Source organism: Magnolia sinica, chromosome 2, assembly GCF_029962835.1.
Source record: "Magnolia sinica isolate HGM2019 chromosome 2, MsV1, whole genome shotgun sequence".
NCBI classification, from domain to species: Eukaryota; Viridiplantae; Streptophyta; class Magnoliopsida; order Magnoliales; family Magnoliaceae; genus Magnolia; species Magnolia sinica.
In genome coordinates, this window is record NC_080574.1 from 17,523,003 (window position 1) to 17,538,666 (window position 15,664).

Below are 15,664 nucleotides of genomic sequence, written 5' to 3' on the forward strand. Positions count from 1 at the left end.
TCATTCCCCTTTTTAGCACATACCTCAGCAAACGTGCCAACATGGCACACTTATGGGACATCTTAGAGGTGAATATCATGGTCCACATTGGGAAGATGACCGAATTGACCATATGAAAAAACCAGGATTATCCACACACCAGGTGGGCCACCACTAAATGGAAAGAAGGGACAGTTTTAAATAAGATAATAATATTAATATTAAAGACTTGCAGGTGGTCAACATTCGACATACAGGTGGGGGTCCATCCTGATGCTGGTGCTATATTTGAGTCATCTTCCCAGGGATGGCCACCTTGTGCAACTCTCCAATATCCCTCATACATGCCAGGGTAGCAGTAATGAAGGGCTAGGAAACATCTTATAATCTATGTTCATGTTGTTAAAAGTACTTGGAAAGAGAGGCCAACTCCCATAACATTTCACCAATAATACTCATGATTTAGGAGTAACATATTATTATACATTACTGTAGCTGTTTCATTATTGTGTTGTATTTTTATTTTTATTTTTTCATTCCCACAAGAAACCATCAAACAGCACCATCATCACGGGTCCCCTAAATCGAGGGGCGCAAACAATTCCCTTGGCAATAAATATTTGGTGATCATTCGTACAACATTGCAAGACATATTAGGCAAGCATAGATTACAATCAGCAACATATGACAATTGTCCCCACCTTTCATACAGGAGATGTAACCATATTACCTCCTTTTCCGGGCTGAAAACGGCCACATTCTTCTTCTCTTTTTCGCTCTTCTACAGGGGGTGTGTTCATGTCTTGCAGTCTTGAAATCATATTACCTCCTTTTCAAGTCTCAAAACAGCCATGAAAGCTTCTTGAGGGACTTCAACTTTGCCAATTGCCTTCATCCTTTTCTTCCCTTCAGCCTGATAATAGAACACAGAATGAATTACAATTCCCCCATTTGGGATTTGTTAAAATTTCCGATAATTCAATAGGCAGCAATTGACACTGATTGAACTTTCAGGAACCTGGCAGAATGCAGGTAAAGAATGTAGGTATGACAGCATTTCTTCAGCCTCAATCAGCTCTGTGATGCATTGGTGATAGAACATAATGGGTTTTTGGTGATGGTCCTGAAGAACTTAATTGAAGAAAAAGTTGACTGTATATTGTTTCATAAGTCTTCCTTCACGTTTCTTCATACATCCTTTTCTCATGAATGTTGCACCCTGGGCAAGTGCCCTTTTGAATCATATCCTTGGATCACTTGCTTACTCATATAAGTAGGTCTGAAAAGTAACGTGAGAAGTTTCTCATCAACCAGGGATCAATACTTCTTATTTTTCCCTTCATGCCTCAACCCGTGTGGTTCGTGTGAATTTGAAGTTCAGCTACACAAGTGCTGGTGTATTAATGTAATGTGTTAATATATGTTCTGGAGTGGTATGATGACAGATCACGGATGACGGTGCACTATCCAATTTTCTCACCACTAGTTCCAACTCTTAGAGTTTACACTGTTTATGCAACAACTTCCAGATTCAGGGACCTCAATAACATATCCTACAGCCATTTCTTTGCGTAGAATATGAATGGTTCAAGAATCCTCTGAAAACCTTTCAATACCAGTGACAATAAGTTCCTTATGGTCTTAGATGTATTCAAGTATTTGAATATGCTGTACCTGTTTCTTCAGCAACTTTTTTTTCCGTGTGATATCACCTCCTACAAAAAATATAAAATTAGTTCAAGCTGAACATTTGAAACAGCTAGTAATCAATATTTCTTGGAGGCATTCCATATCAAGAGGTCTACTAATTCCACATGTGGTATACAACCCAATGTCTCTGCATGCCACCAAATGTGCCGAGTTGGCATGTATGGAACACCCTAATCGTCCATCAGGTTGGACTCACCACGTAGATGCAACTGGTCTAAGAATCAGGATGTTCCACACATCAGGCAGGCCACAATTTACAAAACATATGGATGGACAGAAAGACTTGGGTCCTTCACGGGCTATACACACGTCTGGACTTAGCAAAACTCATAAACCAATGAATTTTACTTCCAAGGATCAAAATTTATCAAGCATGGAAAATATCATTCTGGAAGCAAAGTCAAAGTGTGCTGGTGATTTTTAGCATTTCTAAAGTGAATTAGTTTTCTTCTTATTCGTACCATAACATTTGGATAGAACATCCTTCCTAATAGCTGATAGAGTTTCACTAGCGATCACCTTGGCACCTATGCATGCCTGTCATGGATATGATGGCCCATTTTGCAAATGGGGTAAACATGATTAGAATAAGAGATTATCAACAAAAATATAAAAGCAACTGTGTAGGAATGGGCTACAACCAAAATCTCCAGGTATAAAATGGTAAGTTATGCCGATCATCTTGCAGTAAAGAAGCATTTGTTAAATCTCATGAATTCAAGAGTCCATGTAGAAAAGGAAACAGTATAAATTTTCCTTTCTTTTGATGAATAACATAATAAGCCAATTATTAGTTTCTACAATAATTTATTAATAGGAGAAAACAGATCTCTTAAAACGTGTTAATTTTAAGATGACCGATTCATGATGGAAGTTATGGAATAAGTTTGATGCCAGCTGCCAACCTGACGCAATACTCCTTTATCCGGGCTTGGGACCAGCAATGAGATCACAAAACTCCCATAGGCGCAATGTAATAGACGAGAGGGAAGAAATGGAGATCTACCTCCGGAGTTTTATGTGATTGTCATGAACCACTCAAACTGAAAGGGAAATTTTATAGGATAGCCATAAGACCAGCCATGCTTTTTGGGACAGAATTTTTGTGCAGTTAAAGAACAACATGTTCATAGGACAAGTGTAGCTGAAACAATGTTGAGATGAATGAGTGGCAAGACAAGGAAAGAACTAGAAATGAAAGCATTTGAGGGAACCTAAGAGTAGCACCAATAGGTAATAAGGTGAGGGAAAGTTGACTTAGATGGTTTGGTCATGTGCAATGGAGACAGAACTGCGCCAGTTAGGAGTGAGTTGGTACAATTTGAAGGCTCCAAAAGGGCAAGGGGAAGGCCAAGAAGACGTGGATGGAGGTAGTAAGAAAAGACTTGATGACCTAGGATCTAACTAAAGGTCCTGGCCCATGATAGAGTGGAATGGCAGAACAGGATTCATGTAGCCAACCCCAATTAATTGGGATAAGGCCTGGATGATGATGATGATAATGAATTTTGAGATGACTTTCCAAATTGTGAACATCCTTTATTAATATTAAATTCTGTAAACATGCTTATTCCACAAATATATTGCTAACTGTGGGAAGTAATGTGTTATCTTAATGTTATTTTTTCACCCCATATTTGTTATGTTAATGATATTTCTACCTCCAATGTGTTATGTTACTGTGATTCAATTGCATAATCTGGGCATGATATGGAAACATCCGTAATACTATTGGCATGACGTTTCTCAAGACACAGCACAGGTGCATATATCAAGAATATGGCTCAAGTCCAGAGAGATTCTCTATGGCAAGGCACAGTCTCACAGGAAAAGTGACAAGTTGCATTCATAGAAGTTTCCTGTAGAATAAAGAAAAATATGAAAAATACTACCCACTTAAAGCACATGCACATGGATACTATGATGTGGCACAAGTCAAATGTCCCACATGCTAGATGGCTTCACTTTTTAGAATATAACAGAACGTCTGCATGATAGTTATTCTGTATGTCATGCAGCCAATGGAGATTCATCATACCAATTTAAAACTAGCATGCAATGCAAGAATGGCTTCATGCAGTTGAGGCAAGAAGTCATTCTTTCATACGAAAAATCCAATAATACTTGCAGACAGTGGGTTAATAACTTGTTATCAGCTGAAATGGTAATTGAAAGGCCCGGATGAATGGGCTCACAGGGTATGACAGTATCTACACGATCTTAGGAACCTACGCACAAAACCAAAGATGGATGGCCCACGTCCAGTGATCTGCCTAACTATTACGGGAGCAGAAAGGAACTAATCACCCCTTTGATCTTATAGTTAGGATGGCCACCCGATATGACCAGCAGTTTAGATCATTTACATGCAGCCTAATGGACAATAGATATTTTCTCGTTATTCCTCTCAATTTTCCCTTTGGAGAATTACTTGGATTTGTGCATTTTCTGGAAAAAAAAATGCGTCATTTTTTATAAAGGGAGGAACCATGAGGATTAGGAGTTCACATACGATAGGGCTTTTCACTATCATATCTGAACTCTCTCCCTTATCACTATACTTTGTTTGAAATCAAATTCATATTCGAACTTCGAGAGAAAGTGGAAAAAGGGATATCCATCTAGAGATATTACGAAGGAAAACCGTGGTAATTGCTCACAAGTGGGCCCCACAGGCCCATATCCAGCAGAAATTACTACTAATCTTGTGATTTAGTCTAGTCCTTCAGCATCTTTTTAGTGCTGCTACGATTTCTTTCTTTCTTTTAATGGCATGTTGTTATGTATTCCTTTCTTTCTTGGATGGCATGCTGTTATCAATTTCTTAAAGAGAATAATTTTCTAATAACTAGATTAACAAGGTTTTCTCGTCAATAATTGCATTTCTTTCAGGTGCATTCATGTTCCCTACATCCGTTTCATTCATTAAAACTACATTGACATTGCTTTTGAAAGAGAATCCGAATAAAAACTCTTCTAACTTCCAATAGTTTCTTCAAATGGGAAAACAAATACAATGATGGCTTCTTCTGGAAAACTATAAAAGTTTATAACCCTTAGAGACATGAATTGAACATAGAAAAGAACATTTCATCTCACCTAGCAAAGGTAGAAACAAGTACATTTCCTTAATGAGTTGTAATTTTCTTGGGAAACGTATTTTAAACAAGCGCCATTGAATTGTTGGTGTGGTATACACAGTGTTTTAAATATCGACGATATCGGCCGATATAGCCCACGATGTATCTTGTATCCCACCAGTGCGATACGAAATGCAGTAGTGTGATATATCCCACATGTTCGATTTGGTGAGCATTCTCGAATTTCAATCCTTTTATTTTCTGTAAATCATGTTAAATTAGTATCAAATTGTTACAAATCCATGATTTGTCATGTTTTGCATGAAAATCATGGACTGAGAGCTTCGATTTTGAGATTTGGAGGAGATGGGCCGAGTTGCGGAAAATTGAAAAAAAAATCAAAAATTCCCAATTTCTTGCAAATCGTTTGCAATCTTTATGTCCAAACACTAAATCAAACATGTATGTAACATAATCTAGTGATTCTTCTTTTGCTTTTGAATGTATCGCTTGTGTTTCCACACGTCTTTTTACATTTATAAATTATATGAACAGACATTGAATATACTTGCATCAATTCAGTTAGACAATGCATAGATTATGACCCCAATACAAAGAAAACCTATCATGTGTACTTGTTCTTTGTAATGTTTTAATTTATAAATGTGTATTGATGTCTTTTTTAACAATCACCGAAGTTTCATTGAAAAATTCAACCAATTTCCCAGTGTTTCCCCATGTTTCCAACAACAATGATACATTATATGAAACAATCCCATGCGATAACCAATACGTATCTGTATCCCAAGAATGTGATACGTAACGCGATACCGATATTTCGAACATTGGTAGAAGCAATGTTCGCAATATCGATACTATTGGCAGATATATCAACCAAAACTCATTCGTATCATACAATGTATTGTAAGATATAGCAAAATATCAACCGATATCATCGATATTGGAGAAAAAATATAGAAAAAATCTCTTACAGTTGTGATCTTACTGATGAAGTCGCTTTCTTCTGGATTTGGTGGACCACTATCGACATCACCGGATCATGTAAGAAGATCCCTAAAACCTTTCTTTTTTCCTTCGAAGATAATTATTTTCGAAGAAAACCATATTTCCAGCGAGGATATGCGGATTTGGGTTGGGATTTGCAAAAGGAAAGATTTTTGGGAGAGATTTTTGGAAATATTGTGATTCTGGCAATATTTTGGGATGGATTGCACCGTTCTCTCGACTGTCTTTAACGGAGAAGAGAGGAAAGACTCTCTCTCTCTATCTTGTCTTTAACGGCGAAGAGAGTCAAAGGACTCTCTCTCTCTCTCTCTCTCTCTCTCTTTCTCTCTCTCAACTGAGGGAGTAGTTAGCTGTTACGCGGATATAGCCAAGTGGGTGTTAACCTTACTATGTGGGGCCCATCTTGATAAGTGCGTTTTATATCCACACCCCACATCATTTTTTTTTTTCTGATTATTTAAGGATGTTATCCAAAAACGTAAGCAGATCCAGATCTCAGGTGGGCCTTGGGAATTTTTTAATGATGAGCATTCAGTAATCACTGTTTCATGTGGTGTGGTCCACTTGAGATTTGGATGTGCTTAATGTTTGGGACCATGACCTAAAATTAGCTGGAAAAACGAATGGACGGATTAGATATACAACATATCATCAAGGTGGGCCCTACAGTAAGGTTAACATTGACTAAGCTACTATCGGGGAACGCCTAATCCGCACCCCTTAACTTAGGAAGCAGATTGTGTAGTGAGTAACTCACTACGCTTGGCGTACTGAGTAAACTCTATGAGGTCCACCTTGATTTATTTATTTTATCCGCTCCGTCCATCCATTTTCCTAGATAATTTTAGTGCTCAGGCCCAAAAATGAATCATAAAAAATGTTCAAATGGACCACACCACAAGAAACGGTTGATTTGAATGTTTATTGTTGAAAATTTTCTTAGGGGCCATAGAAGTTTTGGATCAAGCTTATATTCGTGTTTACCGTTCATCCATGTCTTTATGATCTCATGAACAGGTTGGATGATAAATAAACATCACTGTGGGGCCTAGCAAGGTTTCAATGGTGGAAGTCATTATACCCACTGTTTCTTGTGGTATGATCCACTTGATCTTTGGATATGCTTAAATTTTGGGATCAACCCTTTAAATTAGATGGAAAAACGGATGGAGAGCTTGGATAGTCTATATACACTCAAGGTGAGCCCAATTAGGTTTACTCGGTACGATAAGAGTGCAATGAGTAACTCAGTACGCAATCCGATTTCCTTAACCTAAGGGAGAGTGGATTCGGTATGACTCGATTGCACAAAAGACAGTGGGGCCCACCTTGATGTATGTATTGTATATCAACTTTGTCCATCCATTTAGAGATATCATTTTAAGGTCATGAGAAAAAGAATGAGGCAAATCCAAAGCTCAAGTGGACCTTGCAAAAAAAAGTATATAGTGGGGATTAAATGCCTACCAATAAAAACTTCTTTGGGGCTTGGGGCCACAGAAGTTTTTGATCAGGCTGATATATGTGCTTTCCCTTCATCCATGTCTGCCTAAACTTCTAAACGGGTTGGATCTCAAATAAACATCATGGCGGGCCCCCCACAAATGGTTTCAAGTTTCAACGTTGGCCATCACTGTCCCCACTATTTTCAGCAGTGGGTCCACTTAAGCTTTGGATCAGCCTCATTCTTTGGCTCATGATCTAAAATGATATCTCCAAATGGATGGATGGTGTGGATACAACACATACATGATGGTGGGGCCGCAGTCGGAGTCCCACCGAAATTCTAGTTTGTTCATACACTATTAGGCCCACGGTGAATGTATTTAGTTTATCCATGCCGTCCATCCGTTTTTCCAGCTCATTTAATGGTTTGAGCCCAAAATTGAAGCATATCCAAAGCTCAAGTGGACCATGTGGACAAAATATATAAATTACGGTGGACCCCACGCCAGTAGCAAGGTGGCTTCTGGACACTGCTCTGGAAGGGCCACCATGATGTGTTTATTTTATCCACGCGCCCATTTATTTTTCTGGATCATTTTAGGCCATGAGCCCAAAAATCAGAAAGATATAAATTCAAGTGGACCACATATTACGCAGGTTGCATTGTATCAGACCATTGTTTGTCCATTGATTTCAAGTAGGCCCATAAGTGAACCGTCTCAATTCATAGGCTGGAAAGGACGTTAAGAGATGCATGTGAAGGTTCATATATGCTGTGTATGTGGTTATTTATCTATTCGAACTATTTGCGCTTTTGAAGTCGATCATGTGGGTCCACCTTTGGATGCCCATCACTCTAAATATTACTTTCTCTTATATCATCTACTTGTGAATGAATTGGATGTGATTTCATACATATCTTCATACATTTATAAATGTTATGCATTATATTTTAATATAGTTGCATTTGTTCAGACAAACAGCGCATAGCTTAGGACCCTATACAAAGGAAATCTATTATGTGCACTTTTTTTTTGAGATGTTATTATTTAAAAGTGTTTATTAATGTCTTTTTTAATAATCCCTGAAGTTTCATTAAAAAATTCAACCATTTTCCTAATGTTTCCCCATGTTTCCCAAAAAGTGCGATAAATTACGTGATACAAACGGTATATCCCATGCGATAACTGATACGTATTTGTATCCCAGGGGTACGATACATTGCGCGACACCGATATTTCGAACACTGGGTATAAGCACTACGGAATTATTCCCAAGAAAAAATGGATCTTACCTGGATGGGTACTTTAAACATTTGGCGTGGTATAAGCTCCTTCAATTTTTGAGTCAAGGCCCTTCCTACAGAATAAGCCTGCAAATGTTCAAAATCAATAATTAATGACTCCATAGTGCCACAAGCATATGTAACATTTTCAACTAAAATGAATAGCTATTAAGTATTGAAATCACAGTCAACTGCTACCAACTACTCAGTAACCTATTGGTGCTAATCAACAACTGAGTGCATGCCTAATTACGCCAGTTCATCTCATTCACAGAACAAATCAATAAGATCCCTCAGCAGTGAATGATGAAACAAAGAGATCCCTTTCTCTTATGTAAGATGGGCAAGGAGCTGACCCCTCAATATGATTATCAAGATACAACATTAAGGGATTTATTTATTTGTTTTATTATTATTAAGATACAACATTGAGAGCAAGGTCACAAATCTCATTGAGTGAGAAGTCAAATCTCCAAGGCTCTGAAAGGTGTGAGTTCGCCCAGGAGATGATGTTTTGCGAATCCGCTTACACGAACTGTAGGCGGTGGTTCATGTTTAGAAGCGTTTCATTTCTCAGATATTTATATCCATTCAGTTTTATTGAGGCATCTTTTCTCATGGTTGTACATTTTTTTATGGAAATCATTTTCTGAAGAGGAATATCATTAAAAGAAAAGGAAAAGAATACATGAGGAAGGAGTCTCCTACAACCAGACTTCGGAGAGAAACCCTTCTTTAGCCAAATCATCAGCAATTACATTAGGGGTCATTCGAGAGCATGTATTTCATAGGCATTGGAATCCATATAAATTGGAATCAATGTGAAATGGAATTACAGGGTCTTGGCATGTTTTCAAAACAAGAGGCTTTTGGTGTATTTGGTGTGAATTGGATTCCAAATTGCACCAAACACACTCTCCCAAACGCACTAACTTTACTGATTCACGCCAATTACCACTGAATACACCCTCCCAAACGACCACTTAATTTTGTTATTTAAATTGCCACCAGTTGTTTGCATTCAAATCAAATAAAATGCATAGCCAATTTTATTTAATAGAGAAGTTGTTTCTACGATATTATGATTTGAGCTGCTTCCAAGACACATTTGACTCTTATGAACAGAACCTCTTGAGGAATTTATACTGATGAAGAGAACATGATTTAGCTACTCTATGTTAACATACTGACGAAGAAATTTCATTCTTCATTGCAGCTGTTTTTCATAGAGCATACAAATGTCAGTTCAACTGCACCAGATCTCAATTCTGCATTTTGTAATAAAGTTAACTTGGATCACAGGCTTATCTCATTTCACATCCTATGAATGATCACCTGACTGCCTAGTTTCAATTGTAACTCTCAGGCTCATCTCCAAGATTTTGACATAAAGAGCCTGTTTTGATTGATGGGAAAAGAAGAAGAAGAAGAAGAAGAAGAAGAAGATGATGAAGAAGATGAAGAAAGGAGAAGGAAAAACTGGTTCCACATAGCAATTATTACACTTTTTTATGGTCAATTTCCCCGGCACAAGATACGAGGTGAGCATTGTCTCACAAAAATGAGATTTCCACTTGCTATCCAAACAAGATCACCAAAAATGGAATCCATCATTGGATAATCATTACATTTTTCCAATTTTATTTTATTTTTTTCTTTTGTGTTCCTTGGTTTTCCACCAATCCAAACACGCCCTAAGGACCTAGGCTAAGAGTTGAAGTTGCAAAATGAAGGATATCTGCATCTTGAAGTTGCAAGACCAAGGGATATAATTCTCATTGAAAATATCATTTGCAACCATCCTGAACGATGCTAAGGAAAACCATGGATCTTTCTCCCAGAGAAGAACCGCAACGACCCATCAATAAGGTAAGATCAAAAGTGCTCCTTTGTGTCAATGACTTGTCACAGCACTCACTTTCCTCACACTCACAAGACTATATTAAAGCATGCACTGTGTGGATGTTAGTTCATGCAAGAGTCCAAGAAGCAACCCATGGAAAGTATGTAGATTCAACATACTATACACGTATATTTACATATGGTGCCCATTAAAGGAAACGATATCAAGTGGTAGACTTTGTCTTGTAAAAGAAAAGGTGGTTATCAGCCTAGTAAGGACGATGTCTTTTTGGTTGTGTTTGTTCTTTATGTTAAAGTTTTGCCTGCCAAGAGTGCATCATCTTTAACTTGTAACCCCAAAGTTGGTACATAATTTCATTGACAACATCACAATCTCCAGACTTATTTGTACATGTACCTACATCTCCTCATCTTCTTTACATACTGTTCTCCAATCAAGGAGAGAACATGTACAACAAATCTCCAATGGTACTAGCTAGGTTTAATTTTTCTTTTGACTTCACAAACTGTAATTTCACTCTGACCCCCAAGATTAGTGATTTTATCATCCCCTCCCAATTGAGTGTTTTTTATATTTTTTGCTCTTGGCAATACATTAAACTGGTTCAGTGTATTTTATTTTCTGTGTCTCATCCGCCATAGTTTCATTTCATTGACAAGGTATTCCATACAATTTTTTCCCAAGGTCTTCCCCTAAACCCTGAGTTTTAAAATGTTTTTCATGTCTAAAATAACAAACTGCACATGAATATACACATATCTATTTTCTTGAGATGAATCAGCAAGACCGCTATTGAACCTACTTGTGGCAAATAGGGTTTTTGTTCTTTAATAAAATGTGGAGGAATAATTTCATGGCCCTGCCGTTTGAACACAACAAAAAAATAATAACAATTATATGATCACCTTATCCCTGTGAACAATAGTTGCTAATGGTTCTACAGGATCACCATTAATTTGAATGTCGAGCTTTATCAATTCACTTTCCCGATACCTGGTAATTGAGAAAAAAAAATGCAAAATTATAACTTTTTTTTATATATATAATAATGATGAAATGGTTTTGACAGTAAAGCATCACGTTAAAATGGAATCTATAGCAAAGTTTTTAATGTCCTACAGAGAGAAGATATGAGACAAAATGGTCTCTAGCAATCACTTTGGATGATAAGTCAATAACAATAGAAAAACCAAAGCAATCAAATTTCTCGCAATAATTGAGGCCTTTTAGTGAACAAACTGGGAGTATGCTGCATGAATATCAAATATGTTTTGTGATGGTAAAGTGACAAAAATGAATCAGGAAGCAGGTTGCATGTATGAAGAAATGTCCTGCACATCTTGCTGATGAAAATAGATAAAAAGTACGAACAGTTTCATCATCATCTAAGCCTTATACCAACTAACTGGGATCGGCTACATGAATCCTTTTCTGCCATTCCAGGCCATCAAGTCTTTTCTTACTACTTCCACCCATGTCCTTTTGGGCCTTTCCCTTGCCCTTTTAGAGTCTTCAACTTGCAAAAACTCACTCCTAACCGGCGCAGTTCTTGGCCTCCATTGCACATGACCAAGCATCTAAGTTTACTTCCCTCATGTTATTACATATTGGTGCACCATCTAAATCCACTTCCCTCTTCTTATTACATATTGGTGCTACTCCTAAGTTGAAAGGTATGGCAAAATGTAGGAACAGTTTCCATATAATAATAATGTGCTTGAATAGAGGATGGTTAACTAATGGCTTTCATTGTCAAGGAAACAGTGCGCTGTATCAAAGACTGTCCTTAGAATTTTTGTTTGGTGGACAATCAGCAATTTATGAAAAATAAAGGAAAACAAAACATCATAGTGCATTGGGCTGCAGCCACACATAGAATCCACAACAGCACAACCCCACCCAGCACAAAATACACCATAAGACACCAGCAAGCTACACCAATGGTCAACAATCCTCAAAGACAAAACTCAAGAGCTACATCACCCTCCTTTGCCAACCGATCCACCTCCCCGTTCGCCTCTCCATGCACATGAGGAAATGAAATCTGTTTTCCAAAACTCACATCAAGACCATCCTTCTAAAGCACAGCGAATACTGTTCCTATTTGTATCAAATCATCATGGTCTATACATGTATTTTTATTTATTTTTACTGACCCTGAACAACACAGGAATGTGAATCAAATTTATGCTCCCAGAACCCTTCCTTGGTATTACAATGGTAATTGATAAATGTAATTAATGACTTCCCCACAAATAACAAAATGAACATATGGAACATGAAATGAAATTTAAAAAGCCTACTAGTTGTCACTAAAAAGGGGAGAGATGATTTTCAACGACCATTATTAAAGCATTTACCCCACAAAAGTGTATTCCATGCTAGCATATCCCTTGCTTTTAGACTTCAGCTGATCAAAGAAATCCCCAACCATCTGTGGAATGAATAAAAGAAACAACATATATTGATATGTAAATCAAACACATACAATGCTCCAAAATAAAAGAGCACAACCCAATATTATGGACCAAAAGAGTCGATTTAGAACACACACGTGGAATGAATAAAAAGAAACAACACACACACACACACACACACACACACACACTGTGTGTGGGTTTTGCTAACATTCATACATACATAAATATGTGTGTGTGTGTGTGTACATGTGTGTGCGTGTAGAACGTCTCTAGTTATGGTCCACCAGTGGACAATTTCCAACCTTTCATGTGCTTGCGACATCCAATCCGTCCAATAGGCTGTGCACACCATGAGGATTGCTATATGCAAAAATAAGGATTGCTCTATATATTGGATGTCACAAACACAAGGCTAGAGGACGTTGCTAATGCCCCATGAAGATGGGGACATTAGCAAAATCCCCAAAGCTTTCAATGTACACTTGGGATGCCCAATCATCAATCCGGACTGTCCATTCTTTCATACAATTAGGGAAAAAGCATGGTGCAAAAATCATGTTAATCGGACGATCCTAAGCATCTGATCAATAGAACGGAAAATGGATAGTCAAAATTGAGGGGAGAAACAAAATAGGTCCAATAATCCCCTTGAACCATATATTCGATAGATCCCACTTGTATTGCTTATGATTCCACATGTAAATTAAAAGCTTTGGGGACATTAGCAGAGCCTTCTGTGTGTGTTTGTGTGCGCACGCATGTAAAGGTGGTTTACCTCAGCAAGTGGTAGCCAATAGATGATTGAAGCTCTATTCTCTGTGATATATTTCATTTCTTTAAACTCGCCTCTTCGATCTTGAGCAAGCTCCATAAGAGAACCGATATACTCTTTTGGTGTAAGCATTTCAATCTAAATCAAGTTAATTGTGTATTACAGTCAAGTTTTACAAGCAACCTTTTCCACACAAAACATCAATTGCAAGGGGAAAGAAAATATCTGGAAAAGGGGATTAACCTTTACATATGGCTCCTCGATGGATCTCCTTTTTCCAGGTTCAGGAAGCATAGATGGATTTGAGCACTCAACCTAAATCCAGCACAAATTCATAACACAATCCATCTTATTTGCTTTGTAATTGAATGAAGCAGTGAGATTAGTGTTATGAGGAGAAGGCCTTGAAGAAGCCACTATTGCATTCAGTGTAAAACAAAATTTCACTCTGTGCCATGTAGGGAAAAAATAACGAAACAAAACGAAACAAAGCCTCCATCTGAATATCAAAGTTATTGATCAAACAACAAACTAAACAGCTAGCATAGGTTCCTTCAAAGGCAATCTATTTCTGATAATACTAACCAAATCATGCAACCTTGGTTTTTTTAAGGATCGCAACAGCCTAGCAATTTGAGTAATGTATCTTTTACTACTGATATGTAGAAAAGGTAATAAATGTATGAAATTGAAAGAAACTCTCCAAAAGAAAATTGAAGTTAAAGATCAAGCAAGAAATGAGTTATATCAGCTTTTCAAATTCAATGGACCTGCTATAATAAATGCAACTTGGTTCAAGGATAATAAGAAGTGCAGAATACATACTTCACTCAAGTATCTTATCAAATCATTTTGATTTATTTTACATGTTTTAATACATCTAAAAATTATGAGGATTTGTCCTCTCATACCAGTACCACAACGGGATATATTTACCATTCAAAGCCAATGAGATTATTATCCCACTGTTTATTAGTGGTGACGTGGAAAAGGAGTGAAGTACACCATAACCACGTAATCAGCTAATCTTAGATTATCAAAGACATGCACATGAAGAGGATAACAAGGAAAGCTCAGTTGCAGGAAACACAATGGTACAATATACGAATAATGAGTGCAGTGCATAACAGTGTTGCATATCCCAGGATTATAACAACATAAAAATAAAAATAAAAATAAAAAAAGAACAGCCGATAAACATCCCATTACATGATGCAGTCAGTCAATTCTGAACTACTGAAATTTCATTCTTTATCATTTGAACAGCAAAGAACTTCTAAAACTCCATTAAGAAAAGTAATGGGTAAAGGATCAAGAAGAAATTACAGTATCACCATTTACACAATTGACTCGGTAAACAACACTTGGAGCAGTTGTGATCAAGGTGAGGTTGTACTCCCTCTCAAGCCTTTCCTGGAAGACAAAAGTTTGATCAGGTGAGTATCTTACAAAATTTCCAGCAATATTAGTTACCATTTGTAAAAAGAATATTCCACCAACAAGGAATGGTTATGGAAGACTTGAAAGGACCATGTGGACCTGAACTATTTCCATATGGAGAAGGCCTAAGAACCCACATCGGAAGCCGAAACCCATGGCGCTTGAAGATTCAGGTTCAAACTGCAATATGAATAATAGTGAACAGACAAAAATATTTTAAGTTAACAGCTAATAACAACTACAGGTATGCACATCAACATGCAGATGCTGTACCATACAAGCAAGTCTGCATTATAATAACATCCTCCGGAAAGCATATACAGTTATCCAAAAAATGGACCATGAATCATTATAAAGAAAGCATCTAGATAATTAGTATGACAAGCATACAAAATACACTTAGGTATCTAAGAAAAACAATACCTTTTTAGGAATCTCTAATCAAGTAGCGACAGCAGTTCATCTACAAAATGATGGCTATCTGTAATATGGCTTCACTTCGTCCAAAGATCAATGGATTGATGAGGCAGTGGAATAGTTCTTAAGTTTCTCCGCAACAAAGTGAATATCTCATGGGAGAAAGGATCCAAAATATTTTAAATCATTTACCTTGTCACAGTACAGGAATAAATGCAAAGCAAA

The 15,664-nt window shown here is 37.3% G+C and overlaps 1 protein-coding gene across 4 annotated transcripts in view; it reads right to left on the reverse strand.

The window, feature by feature from the left end:
* Positions 1-547: 547 nt before the first annotated feature.
* Positions 548-15,664, reverse strand: part of LOC131236473 (translation factor GUF1 homolog, chloroplastic) — a 45,870-nt gene continuing 30,753 nt past the window's right edge. For 3 of the 4 annotated variants that reach the window (XM_058233681.1, XM_058233680.1, XM_058233683.1), the window contains 10 exons: positions 15,122-15,202; positions 14,909-14,995; positions 13,826-13,897; positions 13,586-13,720; positions 12,751-12,824; positions 11,296-11,383; positions 8,536-8,613; positions 2,151-2,226; positions 1,654-1,694; positions 548-892 (listed from right to left, as the gene is read on the reverse strand). In XM_058233681.1, coding sequence (XP_058089664.1) covers positions 797-892; positions 1,654-1,694; positions 2,151-2,226; positions 8,536-8,613; positions 11,296-11,383; positions 12,751-12,824; positions 13,586-13,720; positions 13,826-13,897; positions 14,909-14,995; positions 15,122-15,202 — 828 coding nt within the window. In that variant the 3' untranslated portion in view covers positions 548-796. The remainder of the gene's footprint in view (positions 893-1,653; positions 1,695-2,150; positions 2,227-8,535; positions 8,614-11,295; positions 11,384-12,750; positions 12,825-13,585; positions 13,721-13,825; positions 13,898-14,908; positions 14,996-15,121; positions 15,203-15,664) is intronic. The other variant, XM_058233682.1, reaches the window with a different exon arrangement.